This window comes from Sebastes fasciatus, chromosome 2 (assembly GCF_043250625.1).
Source record: "Sebastes fasciatus isolate fSebFas1 chromosome 2, fSebFas1.pri, whole genome shotgun sequence".
Lineage (NCBI taxonomy): Eukaryota > Metazoa > Chordata > Actinopteri > Perciformes > Sebastidae > Sebastes > Sebastes fasciatus.
In genome coordinates this window covers 25,749,597-25,771,747 of record NC_133796.1, presented here as the reverse complement: position 1 = coordinate 25,771,747, position 22,151 = coordinate 25,749,597, and the positions used below count along the sequence as shown (strand labels likewise).

Below are 22,151 nucleotides of genomic sequence, written 5' to 3'. Positions count from 1 at the left end.
ATTGCAAATATTCTTCACTATCCGCTAGCATGAGCTGTCCGCCAGTACTCCACTGCTGTCTAGCTACAGTATGCATGGTTGGAAAATGCTGTCCACAGTTGGCTAACGCCAGATCATTTACTGACCAACAGACTCATCACTCTGTTGGTCATTTTGAACATCAAAACGCCAGGCGCAATCCTCACTAGCTTCTTAAATAGCAAAACGGTATCACTTTGCAATGCAGTGTCATCATAGTTATAGCTTGGCTAACTTACAAAATACATGTTAATACAGCGTATACAATTTTGAAATCGATCCTGCCCTTTGCTTGATTTTATGGGGGACAATTGGGTGCAGAGAGGCTGGAGTAACAGGACATTTTTATGTTTTATGGGGGTCATTTTGGCAATAGCACACTCTGGCTCAAACTCTGGGGAAGGCTTGTCATTTTATTCTAATCAAAAGAATAAATCCTCTCAGCAAAAAAATGTAATTGTAAAAAGACATACATGTTTTTTTCCAGTCAAATGCTCCAATCAAATACCATCAAACCTTGGAATTGCCAGTACAAGCTCCTAGCTAGCTATATGTAAAATGAACCGGTTCTTACTGTTAGAAAGCAGTGCATGGGGAAAAGTCTCTATGTCAAAAAAGAGAAACTCTTTAAAAAATGGCTATTTGAGATATTTGCTGTGTTGAGTCCCAGTAAGGCAGTTCAGTTGTCGCAGAACTGCTAGCTAATATTAGCACACTGCTCTAGGGCACATTTATCGCCCCATGATTTTATTGTTCCTTGGTACTCACTGGGATGGTACAGTTTAACGTCATGGGATCAACAAACTAAGTACCCTGTGATATATGAACAAAATAATATATATATATATTTTTATTTTGAACGTACAACATCTACAGCAGCAGTAGCACCTACATTTTCTCCTTTCAAAAGTAGAGTTCAAAGAGTTCAGTCGTGTGTTTGAGCACCATGTTTTCCTCTGTTTGAAAAAAATAAGATCCAAGGCTGTTGGCAGGTGAAATCCTCGAGTTATGGTCTATTTATAAAATGCAGTGCTTTTTAGGATAACAATGCATGTCACAGCTCCATTCTGACATTGTAAAGTTTATATGTGCAAGGAGGGCACTATAATGTTTAATTGCCTTGTGCCATGCATAATATCTCCAACACTACTGATCACATTTTGATGTAACTTAAGGGAACAATCCATCTCATTTCTCTGTTGTGACGTTTTTTAAATTGCACTGTTTAGCCTAAGGCTGGCACTTCAGCGCTTATTACTGATTTAGTATGGGGGGACGGCATCATTTGGGGAGGGGTGTGTTTACTGTTGCCCTGAATACTTTTTAAAGGGGTTTGATTTGCTTTCACTTTCAAAGCCCTTGTAAACAATGCATTGATGTATGCACTTCAAAGAATGCTTGTTACAGATGCTAGCATACATTTGAAAGTATTTCTCTATAAAATCTATTATTCAGGACTAAATAAATAAGCAACAATCAGAGTTAGAGTTTGTACAAACATCCTTGGGTTCTAACTGTCAAAAACTCAATTAACCTGCTTCAACAGGGCTGTGCTGGTGTGTTTTGATCAGGGTTGTGTGTCAGTGCCGGTTATAAGCATAGACTGTATATAAAGATGGACGACATGACAGCTCCTTTAAAGTGAAGCCAAAACATCTCGATCGCCCCCTGGTGGCTGGCTGCAGTATAGGTCATAAGTCCCGCCTCCTTCATCTCGCCCAATCAATAATGCGTAGACTGGCTCCAAATGACGTCAAAATCTCAAGATGGTCTCTTGGTTTGTTACACGGAACCATCAGAGAAGCCGTCATTATAAACTGTTTGAAAGAGGGAAGGCACTTTAAATAAATACTTGGCAGGTGATTGGATGAACCGTGTGTCAATCAAACTCTTGCCCAAGCCAGTCAGGAGCAGAGCGAAAACATTACCTTCAGTGCCGTTCTTTGCTCGTCTTTCAATGAAAAAATACTCTCCACTTATAAGTGATGTTATTGCAGCCTCTATGCTAACCTCTTCAGGCGCCGCCATTGTTGTTTAGAACGAACAGTCGCCACTCTGTGTCGTTAAGCCACGGTCGTAGCTGCCAGTAGCTCCTCACAGGAGGCTGATTGGTCCGTGGTCTGGCTTCCCCAGACATAAACGTATTACTTGAAGTTTGACAAGATGGATTTTTGTGTGATATGTGATCTCGTGACATTGAGAGAATTCAGCTGCCGTGCAAAGGGATGTGACATCACCAGCCCAATTCAAACCAGCGAGAAGAGCACAGAAAAGACATAAATACAGAAATCTCTAATGTTAAATAACCAATACTGTTGTAACGTTGTTCCTGTGGGACCATTCATAGTAAGAAGCTGTTTTCTGGGCCACCTTGTTTAATTTCAATTAACTGTTAGAGATTTTTTTTTGATTTTTTTTTTTAGGTGAAGGAAAACAGACGGATATGAAACCGGAACCACGTCCCAGAATGCCCATCAGGAGAAATCTGTCTGCGTCACTGCCACCACAAAGCCCTCGGACCGTCGCCAACGCCCAAGTGTTTGAGGAGGGCCTGTTCCCACTCCAGTGCACACCAGAAACTTCTCAAAAAACTGTTCAGGCCTTGCCACAGATCTCCTTCAGCACCATGGATCCCAACATGACATTTGAAATTGTGGACAATGATGATCAAACCGCAAGTAATGCAAGCATAAGTAGTGGTAGTCCCTGTGGAGCATCAACGTCAACGGACATCTCGGGTCCCAGCCAACGACTCCATCCTTCCAGGGCCAAAGAGAACCAGAATCCTACCAAGAGGTGAGAAAATATTCATGTCTTCACTTTGCTTTTGATTTTGAATATGTTAAACAGTGTATATGATTATTTAGACACACTTCACATGATTTCAGAAGATATTTTCTGAAACTCAGTTACATTACATTACAAGTCAGCTTTCAGGCTGGCTTGTAATGTGGATTACAGTTCTCTTGACTCTACACATGCAGTATATTGGTTCTCTTGGCAGTCCATATGGTGGAGCCTTTTTAACACGCTGAAGTTGTCGTAAACGAATGCATCGATACACCCACATACCGCCTACTGCACTCCTGTGGTCCCTCCAAAATTTACTGCTACAATAGTGTACACTTCTCTTCACATAAACAGGAAATATTGTAAGAAAGACTCTAGGAAACGCTCCTCTTCGTGGGAACTGAGACACTTTGGGGGGGGAAATATACTGCTGTTACAGCAGAAACCAAAACTGATATAACATCACAATCTAACTGTAGACATACATTTTTATAAATCAAGTTCAGATGGAAAAACTGCAGCAGCTGCCACGATGTATCAGAACCATTTGTCACACTTTCTTGCCTCCTGTTCACCGAACAATTCATCTCAACATGCACTTTTCAGCAATGAAGAGTTAGCCAGGGAGTGTTTTTAGCTGGCCCCTTTGTTAAAGCAGGACTATACCAGTGAGAACATTTTTCTACAGGCCATATGCCATTAATTTTGTCTCATTTCTGAGCCAGTTTTCCTAACATTAACTGCTATCTGATGTCACACACACGGTTTTGTATTTCTCAGTTTTTCATGTACTTCTTATCCTCTTCTCCGGGCTGCATTCACAATCCTCCGGATGACCGAGGTTGATTTGATCTAATATTGGTAATGTCTAGACGAGCCAGCCATTGGCCAGTCAGTAGCCAACAGCCTAGCAGCAGATCATTTTGATGACTGAGTTCTTGTTCAGTCAATATAAGGTGGTCGCACACATCCAAAACCGTAGTAGGCCGGTGCTGGACCAGTAGAAGACAGCAATGGAAAAAGTAGTAGAATGTCCGCACACTGTAGCTCCCTTAGAGTGCAACTTATTGGCACGTCTTCGTAAGTGACGTTTCGAGCCCAAGCTCTTCTTCAGAGTTCTTGTCCTGACAAGAGAATAGGAGACACAAGTTAAGGTGGGTAAATGTGCGTGGCAAAAAAGAAAACACAATATTTTGTCATTTGCTGTTTGGTTTTTATTAGCAGAGACTTCTACTTTGAGATTTCTCTCAATCAATTGATCCACAATTCCTTTTTTATGTCAAAACTGGCAAAAACATGTAATGAGGGTTGAAATAAGAATTTATTCCTTCACCAGGAATCTTTGAATTAGCTGTTTTGAAGCTTTTAATACGAATATCAAACACTAATAATGAATGCCATTAACTCTCGTTGAGTTGAAATTGTCAGCGACATCCCCACTTATTTTTCTTGGTGTTTTTTTAAGAAAGAAAAAAAAGAGAGAAAAAAATCCTTATGTCACCCATTCTAATCTTGTTAAAATGCCTATTAAAAAAACAAGCAGGATAATTCACAGCTTGTTCAGTATTCATGCTTTTTAAACCCGGATAGTCCTTGTACCACACATTTTGAATTAAACATTACTCCCCGAGAGCATAAATTATCAAATTTTTAAGCAAGCCTTGGTGCAGTAAACAGAAAAATTGCATTAAGAAAAATTATATTTATTTAATAAAACTAAATCTATTGCATTTTTAAAAATTGGTTCACAGGGAACAAAGGCGTCTCTCGAATTAGTTCCATAAAAATAAAACATACAAAATCTGAAAACACGTCTCTCTGGCTGCCCACTGACAGTTTCAAAGCAATTGAAGGATTCTGTGTAAAAGATGCTCAGTTTAGATGGCAACTAAACCATTCAGAAGTGATAAATCCCCCAACCCTTATTCAAAACAAGACAAAGACTGGAGTGCAAACAGTATACGTATTTTCACCAGCAGCAAATTTACAGACTGGAACAATGGGCCAAGAGGCTTAAGTCAGCTAAGAAGTGGCAAACAGAATATGAAACATGTTGAGCCATAGCAGCAGACAGGGTTTTTGTGGAATGATGCTCCGAGCAGATGAGCTTTCACATTAATATATTGAGCGTGTATCAGTGTATTTGTTCCTAACCAACCTGAAAATCTAAATGCATGGCCCTCACTCAAGGAAATTGCATTTGCTTGGGAACATTTGTGCTACCCCACAGTCATACTGTATGATGAGGAGTTGTTTTTCATGATTTTATGAGAGCTGTTAGCATCTGGCTATTAAGTTGTCCTGCAACAGACAGGTCAAATCTCCCCTCCACAGCAGTACATTGCTTTGCTCCCGTGCGGCAATTCCTGTCTGTTTCTAATCTAGTAATACACTGACTATGGATAAGTACCTCATACAACCCCACTTCAAAACACCTGGACTATTCCTTTAAACCTCACATCAGCAAGTAAGGACCTGCTAGAGGATTCTGAGCCACAAACTGATTATATGGGGTTAAAAGATGTCTAATATGACTTAAGGCCTAATCTCTCCTTGTCTGGGCTGGAATCTGTTGAATTTGAAACTTATGGATAGTTTATGTAAAGAAGCTGAAATCAGAATGATGGGATCTTGTATTTAGAAGAAAACACACAACATTGACATACTCATATTGTACCTGGAGGTGCCATGAGTAAATGAAATGCTGCCTCAGATTTATCTGACAGACCACAACAGTTGCATATCCAAATTCCTGAATGCAGGTGCATCGAAACGAAGCATCAAATATCAAAACTTCAGATTTGTATACACGTAGCTTTTGCAATACAACACAAGCGAAATTATTAGTTATAAGCTGTTATGATTTTGAATACAAAGGGAAATGTTCCTTATGTGAAGTCTAAGCAGCGGAGATGTCATGGTAACGTGAACCTCTGCTCTGTAGACAACAGATCCCGCCTTTACAAGACTTGAGACGAACCATCCCGACCTACATGGACATGACTTCTGCTGCACAAGGAAAGCGTAAAGTTAACTGGTAATGTGCCTCTGGCTTTCTCTCCTCTATTCATCTTATTTTATACAGACAGTGGATTAAACACTCTGCTTCAACACATTTATGATTATTTGTGGCCGGACTAAGCCTAAACAGAACTATCAGCAAATAGCCAGTTGAGTGTTATTAGGAGGGAATCCAGTTATTGATGTTGTTTGATTACTTTTTTTTCAATTTTCTCTGTCCGTTTTATTCACAGGACCAGCATCCAGGAGGAGTTCACACAGGCTGCCTCCGCACCGAAGCGCATAAAAAAAGACCCCTCGGTGGCCCGCATACCACTCAGAGTGCATCGTTTTGCTGGTAAGTGTCAACACAGAAAAACACAGTTGAAAAAGACACTGACATTAAAGACAAACTACATCAATTCATACGACAGACTGTCATGGCCAAGAGTCCAAACATACACCGGGTATTTTGCAATATAAGATATTTTTTCGATGATATTTTCATTCGAACAAACTAGAACGTTTTTTGTCGTTTTTTTTTCTGTGGTGAGTTGCTCTAAGCAACTAGAATTATTTTGTCTTTCATAACTCAAAACTGTTTGTGCAGTATATGTGTAACAGTGTCATGTTTTTTTATTTCTTCATATTTTGTAGTTGTGTTCATTCTTGCTTCTATTCCTTGTTTGGTGTCTGTCCTAAAGGTTCAGAGAACAAGCCTCGGAGAGTTATGAGGAGCATTTCCGAAGGAAATCTACATGAACCTCAGAAATCCAAGTCCATTTTCTATAAAACATCCCAACAGTTCAAACGAGTGACCAAACGGATGTAAAGCAACATCTAGTTTAAATCACGCCATTTTTGCCATTTTCTCAAAACCTAAAAAAAAAAATCTTCCATTGTGTAGGTTTCTCCAACTAAACTACAACGAAATGTAAAATAAGTTGCACTATTTTGTTTATTCTCACACTGTCGTGAAATTTTACTTGATTGTATATAAACATTGTATAGCTAATGGTAATCTGTTTAGATTATTCTTTTGATAGTTTAAGGACCGATTTTTATCATTTTCAAGCCTGCGTTTGGCTTTGAAGATATGTATTAAAATACATGTACTCACTAACAGCAAGAAATAAAACATGTCCTGTGGATGTTCTGTGTTTTACGTACATTACTACTATTCTCTAAATAATTAACAGTCTGGTAGGTGACCACATTTCCTGGGGCAGCTAGTATCAGAAGGAAGATTATCTCAAATGAACGTATGGCTGCAAAAAAAACTGAAACTGCTCTACACTGAGCTGCTTGTAATTTGTATCCTATTTTTCTCCTGTACAGTTAATAATATGGGGTTATAGATACTTCATAATAAAACTGCTTGTAACAGAATCTGTGGCTGTTTTTCAATAAATAAATCCCTTTCTAAAATGTAATATCAGCTTTTTGTGCTATTGATGGTGAGTCTGAATGTGGTTTTCAATGAAGTTTGGGTTACAAGATGTTCCAACGATAAATAAATGACGTAGGCCAGGCTCAGGGAAGGTGAAAAATACAATGGCAAGAAAAATTGAACTGACCTAGGAGTGACTCACAGCATAACTCACAAAGATAACTTTCTCATTGTCTTCTTATTGAAAAACAACCGTTTCTTATGCCTTTAGGAAAAAAGGTAAACCCTGAGTGCAGTGATTGATATGCTATTTGTCTCTACCAATGCCTTGTGGGGATTCAGGATGATAAGTGTCTTTCACCATTCAACAAAGGATAGACTCCACATTCAGTCTTGAAAGGCGTTGCCACTAACTCCAACACTGATGTACAAAACTTCAGTTAAGATTCACATTTTTTTTTTTTTTTTTTAAATGTCCGCAATTGCCAGGGCATAAATGGAAAGATGATGAATTAGCTCAGTTAATTAGGGGGGGAAATTAATTTGAATAAAAAAATGTCTGCATATCTATTGATATGTTAAGGAGGAAAATTAACTCACAAATAGGATTGCGTATTGGTGTGAGGGTGGCTGATCTTTAGTATTTACAATAACAAGTGAGCTGCCAGCTATGATGGTCAGTAGCCTACATACACCTCCCACCAACCTCAGTCAACTGTAACATGTAACGACACATGTTTCTATTGAGACTGCATACAATCTAATTGGCAAGCGAGCAGACAAGTTGAAATGGCAAAAAAAAAGGGATAAATATTTGAAATGGTAGGCCAAGAGTAACATAAAATTAGCTAAAAGTACGTAATGTAAGTTAGTTTTGGTGTATTTGTCTGTTTCCATATTCTTGTCACCTGCTTCATGGCCGTCACACGCAATATGTTAACGAGATGCACGTCTGCTGATTACATCTTTCCTAGTAAATTAATACCCAGAGATTTTCTACTTTCAGAGTTTTTTTTAAGTCAAAAATGTATTTTTATTTTTTTTCCACGTCTTCCCAAAGGGGTATCACTATTGACCTAAAAGTGCTTGATAAACGGTTGAAATAGTTACCTAAGAGTGACGGGGGAAAGAATTAGCTAAAAGTACATGCTAAACGGATGAAATAGTTAGCTAGTAGTGACTAAGCTAAAATGAATTGATAAATTATCAAAATAGTTAGCAAAGAGTAACAGATAATATTAACTAAAAGTAATGGCTAAACAATTTGTGAGCAAAAAGTAGGCTAATAGATACTGGCTGCAATAAAAGTAATTCTAAATAGTTGAACTAGCTAAAAGTAATGAATCAATGGTTGAAATTGTTAGCTAAGACGATAAAGTTGGCTTGAAGTAATGGATATATGGTTGAAATAGAAACCCAAATATAAGGGATATTGAAATAAATAGCAGGAAAGGATAAACGGTGGAATTAGTTAGCTAAAGGTACTGAATAAATGGTTGAAATGACTAAAAAATAAAGGAAAACATAGCCTATTGTAATGTCCAGCTTCTGCCACTCCAAGTTTGCAAACTTGACCAAACCAACCTGAACAATAACTATATCCACTTATTAATTACATCCATTTTAAAGACCATGACCGTGTGGAGGGGTATCTGAGCTCATCTGAAAGGGCTGCGGTGGGAAAAAAGGTTGGGATCCACTGCTGAAATACCACTTTTGAATCGTATTTCAAAGATATTTTAGGCTTTCCTATGTTGCATTTTTAGCCCGATCAAATGCGCAGAGTCGCCGGGAACAATCTTTTATTAGAATTCTATACTAAAAACGAATGTCAAAAAATACCTCCTGGATCTATGATGAGGGTGGGACCTCATTGCTCTGTCTGGAGAGAACTAGACTTGTCACTTTGAATTCAGTCTTGCAACTTTCAGTGGCACAGCATTCAGTGTGATCTTTATTTTTAGCTCAGGAGCTCAATGCATATATCAGCACTGTACTGCGCAAGCACTGACACCCTCTCATGCTCTCATTCACAAGAATCTCTTCATTGTGTGTGTGTGTGTGAGAGAGAGAGAGAGAGAGGGATGGAGAGAGAGAGTGTGTGTGCGCACACAGGGAGGCAGGTCTTGGCTAAAGTTTATTAACTTTCTCTTAGCCAATGGGGCTCCTTGTGCGTTTTTCCTGCTGACCAATGGGACAGATTGAGAGGTTGGAGGTGGGTGTTGCTTAGCAACTGCAGGTAGAATCTCAGATCATGTCGGACCCATTGTTTTATCTTGCCTCCCTGAGAGACATTACATGCTATGTGTTGTGATTTGTTAGTAAAAAAAACACCTCTGTGCAAATGCGTCACAAAGTTGTTAACTCTATTTTTGTATTGTTAAACAAAGATAACAGCGACTTTAATGGCATTTCGCCCTCGAGTCAGAGCACTTTTAATTGATTCTCATTATGTCACTATACATGGAGCTGTCTTATTTTCATCGCCAAGTCGAGTGAATTTAGATTTTATTGTTTTATTTTTTTTCCTCCTGATTACAGAGATGATAACCTTTTATTGAACCTCATGCAGAGTCAGAGTTGAGTGGTTATAAATGCACCAGACGAGGCTACTAAGAAACATGTAGATGTAACATCAGCATTTTGCTTTTGAAGCAACATTTAACCTGCCACACCCTCACATACCGTCACACACAAAGCACTGATGCAATTCATTATGACTATATTTTTTATATATATATATATATATATATATATATATATAATTCAATTATAATTCTGATTCAAACCTTGAAGAGTGTTTTGGTGAATCCAGTGTTTGAAAAGAGCCTTTATATTTGTGCATGGCCATGAAGAGAGACTACCACATTCAAATATAAGCATATGATTCCTCCTACAATGTTCCTGACTCCCACAAGGCAGCACGTCACAGCTGTGAACTTTTCGTCCCTTGTCTACTTAGATGACCTGATATCTTAAAGCAATATGTCACAGGGTAATAACTAGAGGAGAGCTGACCGACAGTACTGTCTGTGCTCTTACCACTAATAGTGTCGCTTGTTGGTTTTTTAGCCTAAAATGACATGTATATGTCACCTACGCACGTCGTCAGCTCACCGTGTAACACGCTGAAAAATAAAGATTCATATTTCAAATTCAAATAGTGATTTAAATGTCAAGAGCAACCTTGTTTTTTTTTTTTATTTTATGCTCCTCTGCTCTTCTTTTTTGGCGGACACTGATGCATTTGTGGATAGTTCAATTAAATAAGAAAATAAAATTGGATAATTCAACGTATTTTCAGTCGAAAATACAGCATCGTAAGCGAGGCACTTAAGAGTTGCTTTTGCTCATCGTCCCGTCCCGTGATGCTTGATGCAAATATTTAAATGGGGGTTATGGAAATTCCTGGGATGCACTCTGGATTTGGCATGTAAATCAGTACCAGGAAGATTGTTGTTTACACCATGTACACTTTGTGTCCAGTACATCCGACAGTGGGAGGCAAAGGAATAGACAAGTATCAAATAAAATTAGTTGTATTGTCCATTTTGGGGAGAACTTGAAAGACAGTCAGACATAGTGATTCTGGATAAGGTAAGCACTGATAACTTACACCTTTGCAGAGATTTAAACTAGTGCTGTAACGATAAGTCAATTAATCGATTAGTCAGTCGTCAGAAAATTAATCTGCAACAATTCTGATAATCCGTTAATCGTTTTAGTTGTTTATCTTCTAGGGTTTTGGATAAAACTAGACATTTGAAGAGGTCATTTTGTACTATTTTATTGATTAATCAGTTAATCTATTAAGTGGAAATTGAATCAACAGATTAATCGACAATGAAAATAATCGTAAAAGTTGTGGCTTGACAAAAGCCCAGGAGCACATTTTGAATAAGCACTGCTAGCCTTAGATGATGTTTTTTCATAAACATGCCATTTTTAAAAATGAGTGCCCAAAAAAAAAAAGATTACAAAGAAGTTGGTTGTTGCTTGGTTGACTTTGAAAAAAATGAGGCCCTGTCGATCTGAGGTAACAACAAACATCCATCCTCAAAGGACATTATATGTATACTGTCACATACAGAGAGGAAGAGACATCAGAGAAGCCTAGATGGCACACAGTGCTTTTTATTCTCAGTCGAATGTTAACAAACGGATTATTTTGCCTTGAAATTTATCTGAATACCTGCATATTTAGTGTTTGTTTGACATCATCGCGGTTTGTTTTCAGGAATGCTTCATGGTATAATCTCCCTCTAGATTCTACTCAGCAAACAAATTTTGTGAGGAAACATTGTGGCAGCAAATACCTGGCTCCCTTTATCAATACACAGCTGACTGTTGACAGGACCTTGTGCAGTGGTTATAGTGGGGGGATGGGTAAGATTTACAGTTTCCTTTACCAGGTAATGTCTCCTGTTGTGAAACAATGTGACAGAAAATCAGTACAGCTGTGATGGCTCAGCAGTGTTCTTTGCCCCTCTACATTCTCCTCCAGGAGCTTATCCAAAGCCCACCTCAAATGTACTGTATGTAGCCTGTGGATGACTCATCCTCAGGAGAATGAGCTGTATGGTGCAGGTAGCCTTGCAAATAAACATTTCACGATTTGCAGAGTCTACTGAAGTACTTTGCTGACTTACAGTCTGAACCCACAGACTGCAAATACAAACTGACAAACCAATTCTGTTTTATTCTGTCTGCGAGGGAACACGGTGTAAAACATCCTCCTGTGATAATGTGTCCCTTCTGTGTTACATGACGATATCGCTAAAACACACAGCAATGAGACATCAGGTTAATGCTCCAGAATTTTTAGTCATTTTGTTTATTGAAATAGCAAATTTGTCATCATTGCAGCAATTGCCATGGAGACAGGGTTAAGTCCCAAACCTACTGGTATTATACAGTGCATGAGTGTATGCTCATTACCCTTTACCGCAACTTCCAGGAAACACTGCACACTGAGTGGATGGGTGACTCCACCTCTTTAGGATGGTCAGGGAATATGCAGACATTCAAATCATATTTGTTTCCCGGCATCCTTTCACACCTATTCCCTTCAAACGCCCCGTAAAGCCCCCCTAGTTCCTCATTCAGTTTGTAGCATCCTGTCTTTCTGTCGTCTTTGCATGTGCTGTCTATGTCATAAAGTTCGTCACTAATGGGGGGATTCTCCACCCAATGACGACGTAGATTCCTTTGATTTGAATTAGGCTTTTATTAATCCTTGTAACAGAGCAGCCCGTTTGTAGGAAAAGGCGTACGAATGACACGATAACGTGCAAGGCATTTAGCATGAAATAAGAACGCCTTTCTTGATTTTGCCGTGTCATTTATAAGCAATGTAGTCTGTACATGTACTGACCGCGTAAATACGCAACGGTCAGAGTTAATGTCGTAGAATAAAAAGCGAGAAAGAGCGCCTATAGGCGAATCGGTGTTCGAGACCCGTGTTTTGTTTTGTAAGTTACATTAGTGACGTTTGTCACGTGTTTTCCATACTTATGTTACATTGTCTCCGTACATATTTTTCTTAGTATACATTCTTTTTTTTCTTAGTTTACAACCATGACGTTTTTCCTAAACCTAAGTGAGTGGTTTTGTTGCCTAATCCTAACTGCGGACGTTACCGTAGTTTTGTTGCGTGGTGTACAAAAAGCGGCATACAAATAACATGACATACAGAATGTCCGTGTATTGTCGTGCTATTTATACGCCTTCCCGTTTCGGATCACAAACAGTGCGTTTTGAGTGCATTTACACCTGTACTTTCATGTAGTCAAGCACTATTCGATTGCGATGCGATCACCCAAAACACATTTTGATTCCAGGTGTAAAGGGGGAATTTGTCACAGATTGCCCTACAGGTTATTAACATAGAAAAGGGTGATTAAACCTTCTCAGATTGTTTCATTTTAACACTTTTAGGGGCTCGAAATAGTAAAAGCATCCAGTAATTCACAATAAAAAGCAAATATGAGAAGAAAATAATTATTTTGTGTAGTATGGAAATGTTTTTTCTGCTTTCCTTTCTTGTTAGCCATCTCGTGACCCCTCAGATTTGTCTTAGGTGCCGACCCCCAGGTTGTTTTGACCGAGGACCTACTTTCTGTGGGGCAACAGTGCTAAACACTAAGCAACCACGCTGCCCACTAAGTAAAAAATTTAAATCTCTCACACAGGGCAGTGTAGGCGGCTGCCTGCCTGTGCGCTGGGGTGTGGCAAAGTTAATGTGTCGGTAGTGAAAACGTCCACCTGCAGGGGAAAGTGTAGCCAAAACACAATACCTTATAGGCCCTTTATTCATCCTGACATCCTTTCTGTTCTCCAATTGAACAACTTCTTATTCACACACTCTGTCCTGTTTCAAATAAAGTTAGAGCCTCTGCACATCCATGTTACGCCCACACAGGTGTTTGGGCTTGTTTTGCTTGATTAGACCTCCTTTCAGGACTGTGTGGGAGTCAACAGGCTGTGCTTGATTTACATCTGCATCACTTTGCTGTTAGTTTTGTTGCACCTGTTAGTACATCCGAATAGTTTGGTCACCTCAGCTAATGAGAAGTTATATTAGTATTCTCCCCACTGTAAATTTCAATGTCTCTTTCACGCAATCCTCTTTGTTGCTCAACACAGAAGCATTTCTCCTTGATAATTTAACAATATGTGTTTGTTATCACCTTCAGCTTTAATTATTTAATCTGCATTTCTGAGAAATCCTGTTGTTTTTTTTGTCAGTTCGCTATGACTGATGGCTCTAAATGTTACAACACCTGTGAGCCTCAGCCACCATTGGTCAAAGAAAGACGCAAATCCGATTTTTGGCAAAATCAGAAAACTCCATCTTTTTTTTTCACTATAGTCGTTAAATTAATCCAAATTGACCCAGAATTTGAAAGTTAAATGATTTTTACCTGATGCAAAGTAAAATGATTAGCTTCAGTGCGATGTTAGCACGGCACAAAACAGATGGCAATGGAAAGTTCAGTGAATGGTTGTTTCTTACCGAAATGCTCCATGCAACATTTTTATGTACACTGGCTAATACTGTTGACTATTTTATTTAAAAAAAAAAAACACACACACATTTTCTAATGCAGTTGCTCATCTTTTCAACTGGGAGTTTTATGTCCATCCAAGCCTTGAAACTGCTCTAAATCTTACAGGACTTTTAGTTGTAGAACTCTGAAGTAACTCCTCCCTCTGAGCTTCTCTAATCCCTGCATAGCTCCACTCAACTTTAACTTTAGGTTTGCTTAGGTTTAGGCACAAAAACGACTTGGTTAAATCCTGCAACGTATCCTCCTACAACGGTTTGTATGATATCTTATGAAAAGTTATTCTCATTTTTCATGCGTTTTCCTACGAATGTCCAGCAACACGTGATGCACGTGTCAATTCCAGCTCATTACATGCATACAGTCTTTTCAAAATAAACTTCCACCTTCACAGAAAACAGCTTGGTTAGGTTTAGGCAACAAAACTACTTAGTTAGGTTTAGGAAAAGATCTTCTGGGCGACAGTCTGGTGTTTTTTGACCCACCTGTCCACCCCGACCTCCTCCCTGCGCGGCGTTTGTCACTCTTTATACTTGAATTGATTTTGTGGGATACAGTTTAGTTCACAAGTTACTGGATATATCTGCAAAATTGCAAAATACAAAAAAGCTTCTAGTGGTTCAAGCAGCGCTGAAGCTACTGGATTTTCTTTGGCTGTTTTGCAGTTAGTTACTGATAGTTATGATACAGGATGTAGTAGTTTGTGTACCTACGTATTCTTGCAGTCTCTTCAAGTATGATCACATTTACTTTGAGTCCATACGGACGACCCTGTGGTTTCGTTCATCGATTAAATTCTTATAAACATTTTAAGAATTTTTTTTTTTTTATTTGTTATCAGTTTTTGTTGGTTTCTTTGTTCATAAACATGGTGTTAAAATGCAATATCCACGGTGCTTTAATCCACTTGAATGCCAGGCGTACTCTTTTAAAAAGCTTAACTGTGTTTTGTTTTTAGCCAGGGCTCCAGCTAGCTTGTTTACTATGTAGCTAGCTCCGCTTCTGGTACCGTCGTTATCGCAAAAACAACAAAAGGAATAAGGACGCACATATCTGACTTTGTCAGTCCTGATACCGATAGTAATACCTGGGCTTTGGGTATCGGCCGATACCGAGTACCGATCCGATATCAGTGTTTAATTAATAAGCTGTATGCCTCACTGTTTGGAAGTGACTGGGATCATTCTGGCTTGACTTAAACATTGCTTTCCTAACTTAAAATGTAAAACGAAAGATTTAAATTTACTGAATTGTTATTTATTATTAAAATAATAAATCATACACCAGCAATTTGGTAAAAAATCTTCAAAATTAACACGAATTACAAGTGTCAAGTGTAAACGGCTTTAATGCATCAACAAATTGGTAAAAAAAAAAAAATTTAATTCCAGTATATAATGTATAAAGTATATAAACTTAGAATTAAATTGAATAGATCTGCCCCATTGTCCCTGATAACCGATCCAGCTATTTGAATCGGCATCGGCCCGATATCCGATCCGGTATCGGTATCGGTATTGGTGCATCCCTACAAAGGAATATCATATTGCCAGTTTCTGGTGTTAAAAAATAAATCTTTTTCTACGACCTTTTGCATTTGTGGGCAAGTCTGGCATTACACTGCCATGTAATTTGAAAATAATGTCCCTTTCTACGCAAAATGATAACTTAAGTCTGTGATAAACATGCAAGGCATTAAAAGGTATATCAAAATAATGCAATATATTTATTTATTTATTTATTTATTATTTTAATTCTACGGTTTTCTGTGTGGGTGTATCTACATATTTGTTTTGTTTCATTTATTGTATCCTTGTTTATGGTGGAAAAATATGAAAACCAATAAATATATTCAACTAAAAGGTACTATTACACTTAGCAGTGTTGCAGTTGTTTTGCCTCTGCCGTGCGGAGGTAATAGAAATGATCCCAATCTCGCATTTAGCACCTTTAATAATTTCCTTGTACGATGGTAGAGTTTATAGGCTTTATAAAGAAATGATAAAGTGACATTACACTGCCGGAAGCACCTTTGGGTGATGTTATTGACTAAATGACTCTTAATGACAACAATCATAAACAATTATGAAGTTGAATTCATGATCTTGCCATTTTTCATGAGAGTTTTCATGAGAGTGCAATGCCAGCCTGACGCAAACCCTTTTAAATAAAGTGTTACCATGGATATTATAGTAGTTATATGTGGGCTGGATTTCTGCAGATAGAGCTTAATTAAATTTTCTCCTACCTACCATAGCCTTTAATTTTTAAAACCTGCGAAAAAAAATTGCACCTGCTTTGTAGAGATGAAAAAAGTTCCACTTAAAACCAGCCTTCAACGAGTGTGTGAACTTTAAGAAATGAGGCGGAATGTGCAACCAACCACACTTTTCATATCTCCTCCCACCTTTCGTGCATTCCTCCCACAAATGAATGTGGGAGGGAGGGAGACTGACACACAGAGGGCTTCTCCGTCAGATGAATGACTCTCCGTCACTTCCAGGACGAAGCGGCTGTTTGATAAATAAGACGCGTGGCTCCGGGCGCACAATACGTCTCAGAGACTCAAAATGTGGCCCTCGGTCTTTGTCTCTCTGACACACATACTGTACACAGCCACACACACTCTCTTTCATACGTACTGTACACACGATCACAAAAACTAGGGTCTCTCTTTCTCACCCTTTCCCTCTCTCCCTCCAATGATTAAAAAACAATATCCAGCTTATAACGGCAAGTTAGTCAGACACCCACACTCATTTGCAGTGAAAGGCAAATGACCCTGGTGATGAGTCATTGCATTCACTCAGAGACTTGCTTTATTCAACACGCTGAAATCTCCGAAGGCAGAGTGAAGCAGTGGTTCTCGCCATTGTGCCTCTGAGTGAGCTCAGGTGTGCCTTGACATTTTTCTCAAATGTAGAGAAAAAAAAAAGCAAAGCAAAAATAGCTCATAAAGTCATTAAAATCCTGTGAAATCAGACGATGATTTCCCGGCCTCTCACACACTCAGACCTTACAATTAAAAATGGCTCCCTTGTGCCGTGATCGTACTGGGCTTTATATAACATTTCCAGTCAATCAATAATTAGGTGTTCCTCGGAAATTAGTTTCTTGGGTAAACGTGTCGTTATAATGAAAAGAATCAAGACTGCCAGCAGGAGTAATTGTGCTCTGTAAGGTAACTAACTGCTGTGATAATAATAATGGTGACAACGGCAGCTGTATTTTATTCATTAAGCATTTCATTGCATGTACAGTAAAAGTCAAAGTGTGAACACTCTACTGCATTTCTTCTTTTCATCAACCAGGAGTCCTCAGTGAAAAAATAAATGTATTATTAGTCCGATTTATAAATTTCACATTTTCTCGGCACCACTTGATCGGAACCCGCAATGATTTACAAACGTTTTTCTATTGACCTTTTAAAGGTGCAGTGTGTAGGATTTACTGGCATCTAGTGGTGTGGTTGCAGATTGCAACCAACTGAGTTCCCCTCCGTTCACTCCTCTCTTTCCAAGATTGCGGTAACGCGAGCCATCGAGTGCAAAAAACCGTGGTAACACCGTTCGCCTCGCTCAGAGCAACGGAAGTCAGGCGGCAGTACCACGGTTTTGTACTCTGTGGCTGACGTTACCGCAGTTTCACAAGCACGTCAGAGAACTACGGTGGCCTTCAAGTAACATAAAAACATGAAAGACTCTCTGGAGCCAGAGTTTGGTTTGTCCGTTCTGGGCTAATGTAGAAACATGACAGAGCAACATGGCAGACTCTGTGAAGAGGACCCGCTCCCTATGTAGTTATGAAAGGCTTACTGTATATACAGTATATATACAGTATACTGTATATCTACGTATGAATGAGAATATGAATCAAGCCACATATCTTCTGAACATTCTGACACTAAAATGGCATTTTTCAGACAGACAAATCAGAAGAAAATTTACTTTGTTCGAGACCTTTCTCTGACTCAGCAAAACACTCTTGCGAGATCCGTAACTAATGTTCACAAACGTCATAGCTAACTAATTTTCGTAATGCTAAATATGGCTGTTAGCTGGGTAATTATCTAATGTTAGCAAAAGAAAATATAAATTCTTTATGCAAATATAACTCAATCTGCTTTCATCCTTCCAACACTTCCAAATGATGAGGGGGATGGGGGGAGGCGAACACGCCACTTAAGAGACAGGAAGTGTATAGATTTCAAACCATTGGAGGAGCTTGTAATGCGTCATCTTTTTTATAGAGCATCTTTGACAGTTCTTAGTTTTTTAGGATATTATACACTAATGAAAACATAGTTATGAATATTAAATTCCATTTCTGTCAATAGATCCCCGAAATGTTACACACTGTTCCTTTAAAATGTAGTGACGTACTTTCGACTCCTCGTTGCTCGTTGTCACCAAGTTGTCGATGTTTCCACCAAAGAGCGAGGTTAGAGAAAAGTCTGAAAACAACGTAGTTTTGTGTAGCAGAACTAGTTTCTTGTTAATCATCTCGAGACCCCTCAGATTTATTTTGTGACTCCTTCGAGGGGTCCCGGCCCACAGGTTGGGAACCACTGTCATAAGTCATATCAAAACAGGTTTTGTTTTTTGTCACATTTAATGGAGATTATTGTTAACTTTTTAGAGCAAATACACTGAAATAAACATCATCGAGACATTTGTACAACTGCAATAATGCATACATCCAAATATTGTAATTAGAACTGGAACAATTAGTCTGTTGATTAACCAGCAACAATTCTTCATCAGTTAGTTGTTTAAATGACTAAAATTCACTGGTTCTAGCCTCTCAAATGTTTGCTGTGATGCTTAAACAAATATCTTTGGGTTTCAGACAAAACAAGCAATCACTATTGATTTTTAATTTATAGTTTACATGCAAAAATTAACTCAGTTAATACTTTATTTCGTTTGCAATGCTTGCGATGCTCCTCTCAGTATATGTGCCCTCTCAAAGTAGTGCTATGATGTTGAATATTACAGCGACTGTGATAAATGTAAATGCGGATCCCACTGTTGTGATTGTATAAAAACGTTAACTTTTTTTACTCAGATTTTATACATATGGCCGTGTATTCTTTATACTATGACAGTTTTTCTAAAAATAGATTTTAAAAATCGCAATATATTGTCTTGTTTACAGTATCACAATATATTGAATCGTAACTCGCCAGATTCTTGACAATACTCAGCCATAATCTGAATACATCAACTTGCACTATGGGATTTTTTGTATATTTCACAAGCCAGTAATGAGAAAATAATCAGCGGATTAATTTATAATAAAATAACCTCAGCCATGATTAAAATAGATTAATAATGTTTTTGAATATTTACAAGATTTCACACAGAAAACCCAATAATTTTGATGTATGTTCAGTATTTTTAGTTTGCACTTGGATGGATTTATAGCGTATATGTGATTCAGGTGTGTGTGTGTGTGTGTGTGTAATTGTGCGTCGTGTCGGAGTGTGTGAGGGCGGTAAGACGACTTTTTTTTTTCTTGGCATGGAAAAACTTTCTAAGCGGTTTATTTCACAGGAATGTAAAAGATGCCGGCAACAGATGTTTAAACCAAAACAGACAAAGATTTCCCGAGGCAACAGTGAAACGTGTCCGGTCTGTCTGACCACAGTTTGTACGGCGGACCCTTTGCTTCAAAAACCTGAATGAACCTGAGACTCATTTTTGGGCATTAGGCCTGAGGGCTGCAAGTGTTATCTGGCTGCATCAAGTTTACTTTGTTTAAGAAAAGAAAGAATAGTGGAGTGTATGGGGGAGGGAGTGTAACGGGAGTCTTTAACAGGGAGTAAAAGGGACTGAAAGGATTTTGATCCAGTGATATTATATATCTGTCCTGGTCAGGCCAGACAAAAGCACACAGCAAACCACCAGAGAGAGAGCAAAGCATGTCATCTGAATAGTATGTCTTCTTTGCAGTGTTGTACATCCAACGGCTTTGTGTGCCTGAATTTGGCTGGTAGAAGGCACAAAGGAGGCAGTTTGTTCGCCCCTGACAAGTGTGCTTTTATTTGCGGCGGCCCTTTGATGTATAGAGAAACTTTGGCTGGGATATCCCTCGCAGACAAATGCACGAGAAATCCCACTCCTTTGTATTATCCTTAACAATTCCCTCACCATTCACTGCAAAGCTTTTATTCCCTTTAAGACCTTTATTTTAAACTTTGTGCCTACTGTCTGTCTGTCAACTGTAATGGGGAATCTTGTTTGACTTTATTGTACAGAGGGGGGGGGGGTGGGGGTTTAATAGGGAGTCGGGGGCATGCGGTTCAAATATGAAAAAACATCACCTGACCATGTGACATTGTTTATCAAGAAAGTATGGTGTTTATAACAGACGGTAAAGAGGTGTAAAAATCTCACCACAAGGTCTATTTAGTAACTTTTCTGCAGCTTTTAAACATATCACAAAATCTTCTTTGGCAGGTGGAGTTCACTCACAGTTGTAATTAAATTGTAGATGTTTACATTTCCATTTTGCTGAGCAGTTTAAAAGAACAGTTCGACATTTGGGGATACATGCTTATACGGGCTGTCAAAGTTAACAGATAACGCGTTAAAGCAAATTCGTTTTAATGGCACTAATTTCTTTAACTCATTAACGCGGCTCAGTTTTAGAGCTAGAGTGAAGACACTGGTATCATATGAAACTAGAAAACCTACCTTTGTACCAACCATGTCATACTAGCTCATCGCAAAGATACCCACGAGTCTCCCCTTTACAGACATGCCCACTTCATGATAATCACATGCAGTTTGGGACAAGTCATAGTCAAGTCAGCACACTGACACACTGACATCTGTTGTTGCCTGTTGGGCTTGAGTTTGTCATGTTATGATTTGAGCATATTTTTTCATGCTAAATGCAGTACCTGTGAGGGTTTCTGGACAATATTTGTCATTGTTTTGTATTGTTAATTGATTTCCAGTAATATACATAAATATATATATATATATAAATTACATACATTTGCATAAAGCAAACATATTTGCCCACTCCCATGTTGATAAGAGTAAATCTCCCTTTGAGGTATATTTTGAACAGATAAAAAATGTGTGATTAATTTGCGATTAATTGCGATTAACTATGGATAATCATGCAATTAATCACGATTAAATATATTAATCGATTGACAAGTGTGGCTGGAGCGTGGTGACATAGTTTAAAGAACGAAAAGACATACATAGGTTGGGAGGGGAGATGGATGGGTCCAACAAACAGAATGCTTTCATCCAGAAGACCACTGTTTGTGTCCCGCGCGTCACATCACAATCAGCTGTTCGTTTGTGTCCCATGTTCACGTTCAGTGTCATTTTCACTATACAAATGTAGTAGTTTTAAGCCAAACCATGTATTTCTTTCCTAAACTTAACTATAGTGGTTTTATTACGGGGGTATGTGAAGAGTTGGGATCAGATTGTGTTGAACAAGCACACGACTTTTAACCAGGAGGCCGGTGTTTTGTTTTGTAAGTTACGTTAGTGGCGTTTGTCACGTGTTTTTTGTACTGATTTGTTATTTCCGTACGTATTTTACTTTGTTTATGTACTTATTTCAAGGCCAACCATGATGTTTTTCCTAAATCTAACTATGTGGTTTTGTTGCCTAAACCTAACTGTCGACGTTACTTTAGTTTTGTTTTGTGGCGTATAAATGATACACAAAAAGCCTAAAATGCGTCCTTATGACATGCGGAATACCTTTGTAATGTCGTGCTATTTATATTCCTTCTGGTGAGACCGGGTTAATAGCCAATAAGCTTAACAGAACAACAAAAGACATCTAAAAATGAAACGTTGTGGTTTTATGGGGGGGTTATGTGCCAGACTATTTCCTAGCCAGGTGCAGTT

General features: G+C 38.5%; 3 protein-coding genes across 4 annotated transcripts in view; 2 read left to right on the top strand and 1 right to left on the bottom strand.

The window, feature by feature from the left end:
- Positions 1 to 7,241, top strand: part of kif18a (kinesin family member 18A) — a 34,042-nt gene extending 26,801 nt beyond the window's left edge. Inside the window, exons 14-17 of one of the 2 annotated variants that reach the window (XM_074615605.1) lie at positions 2,442 to 2,814; positions 5,753 to 5,845; positions 6,063 to 6,166; positions 6,513 to 7,241. In XM_074615605.1, the coding sequence (XP_074471706.1) occupies positions 2,442 to 2,814; positions 5,753 to 5,845; positions 6,063 to 6,166; positions 6,513 to 6,640 (698 nt within the window). In that variant the 3' untranslated portion in view covers positions 6,641 to 7,241. The remainder of the gene's footprint in view (positions 1 to 2,441; positions 2,815 to 5,752; positions 5,846 to 6,062; positions 6,167 to 6,512) is intronic. The other variant, XM_074615613.1, reaches the window with a different exon arrangement.
- slc22a31 (solute carrier family 22 member 31) overlaps positions 1 to 22,151 on the bottom strand; it is a 284,522-nt gene that overhangs the window by 41,733 nt on the left and 220,638 nt on the right. The gene's annotated exons all lie outside the window — the stretch shown is intronic.
- Positions 1 to 22,151, top strand: part of ist1 (IST1 factor associated with ESCRT-III) — a 102,326-nt gene that overhangs the window by 5,515 nt on the left and 74,660 nt on the right. The gene's annotated exons all lie outside the window — the stretch shown is intronic.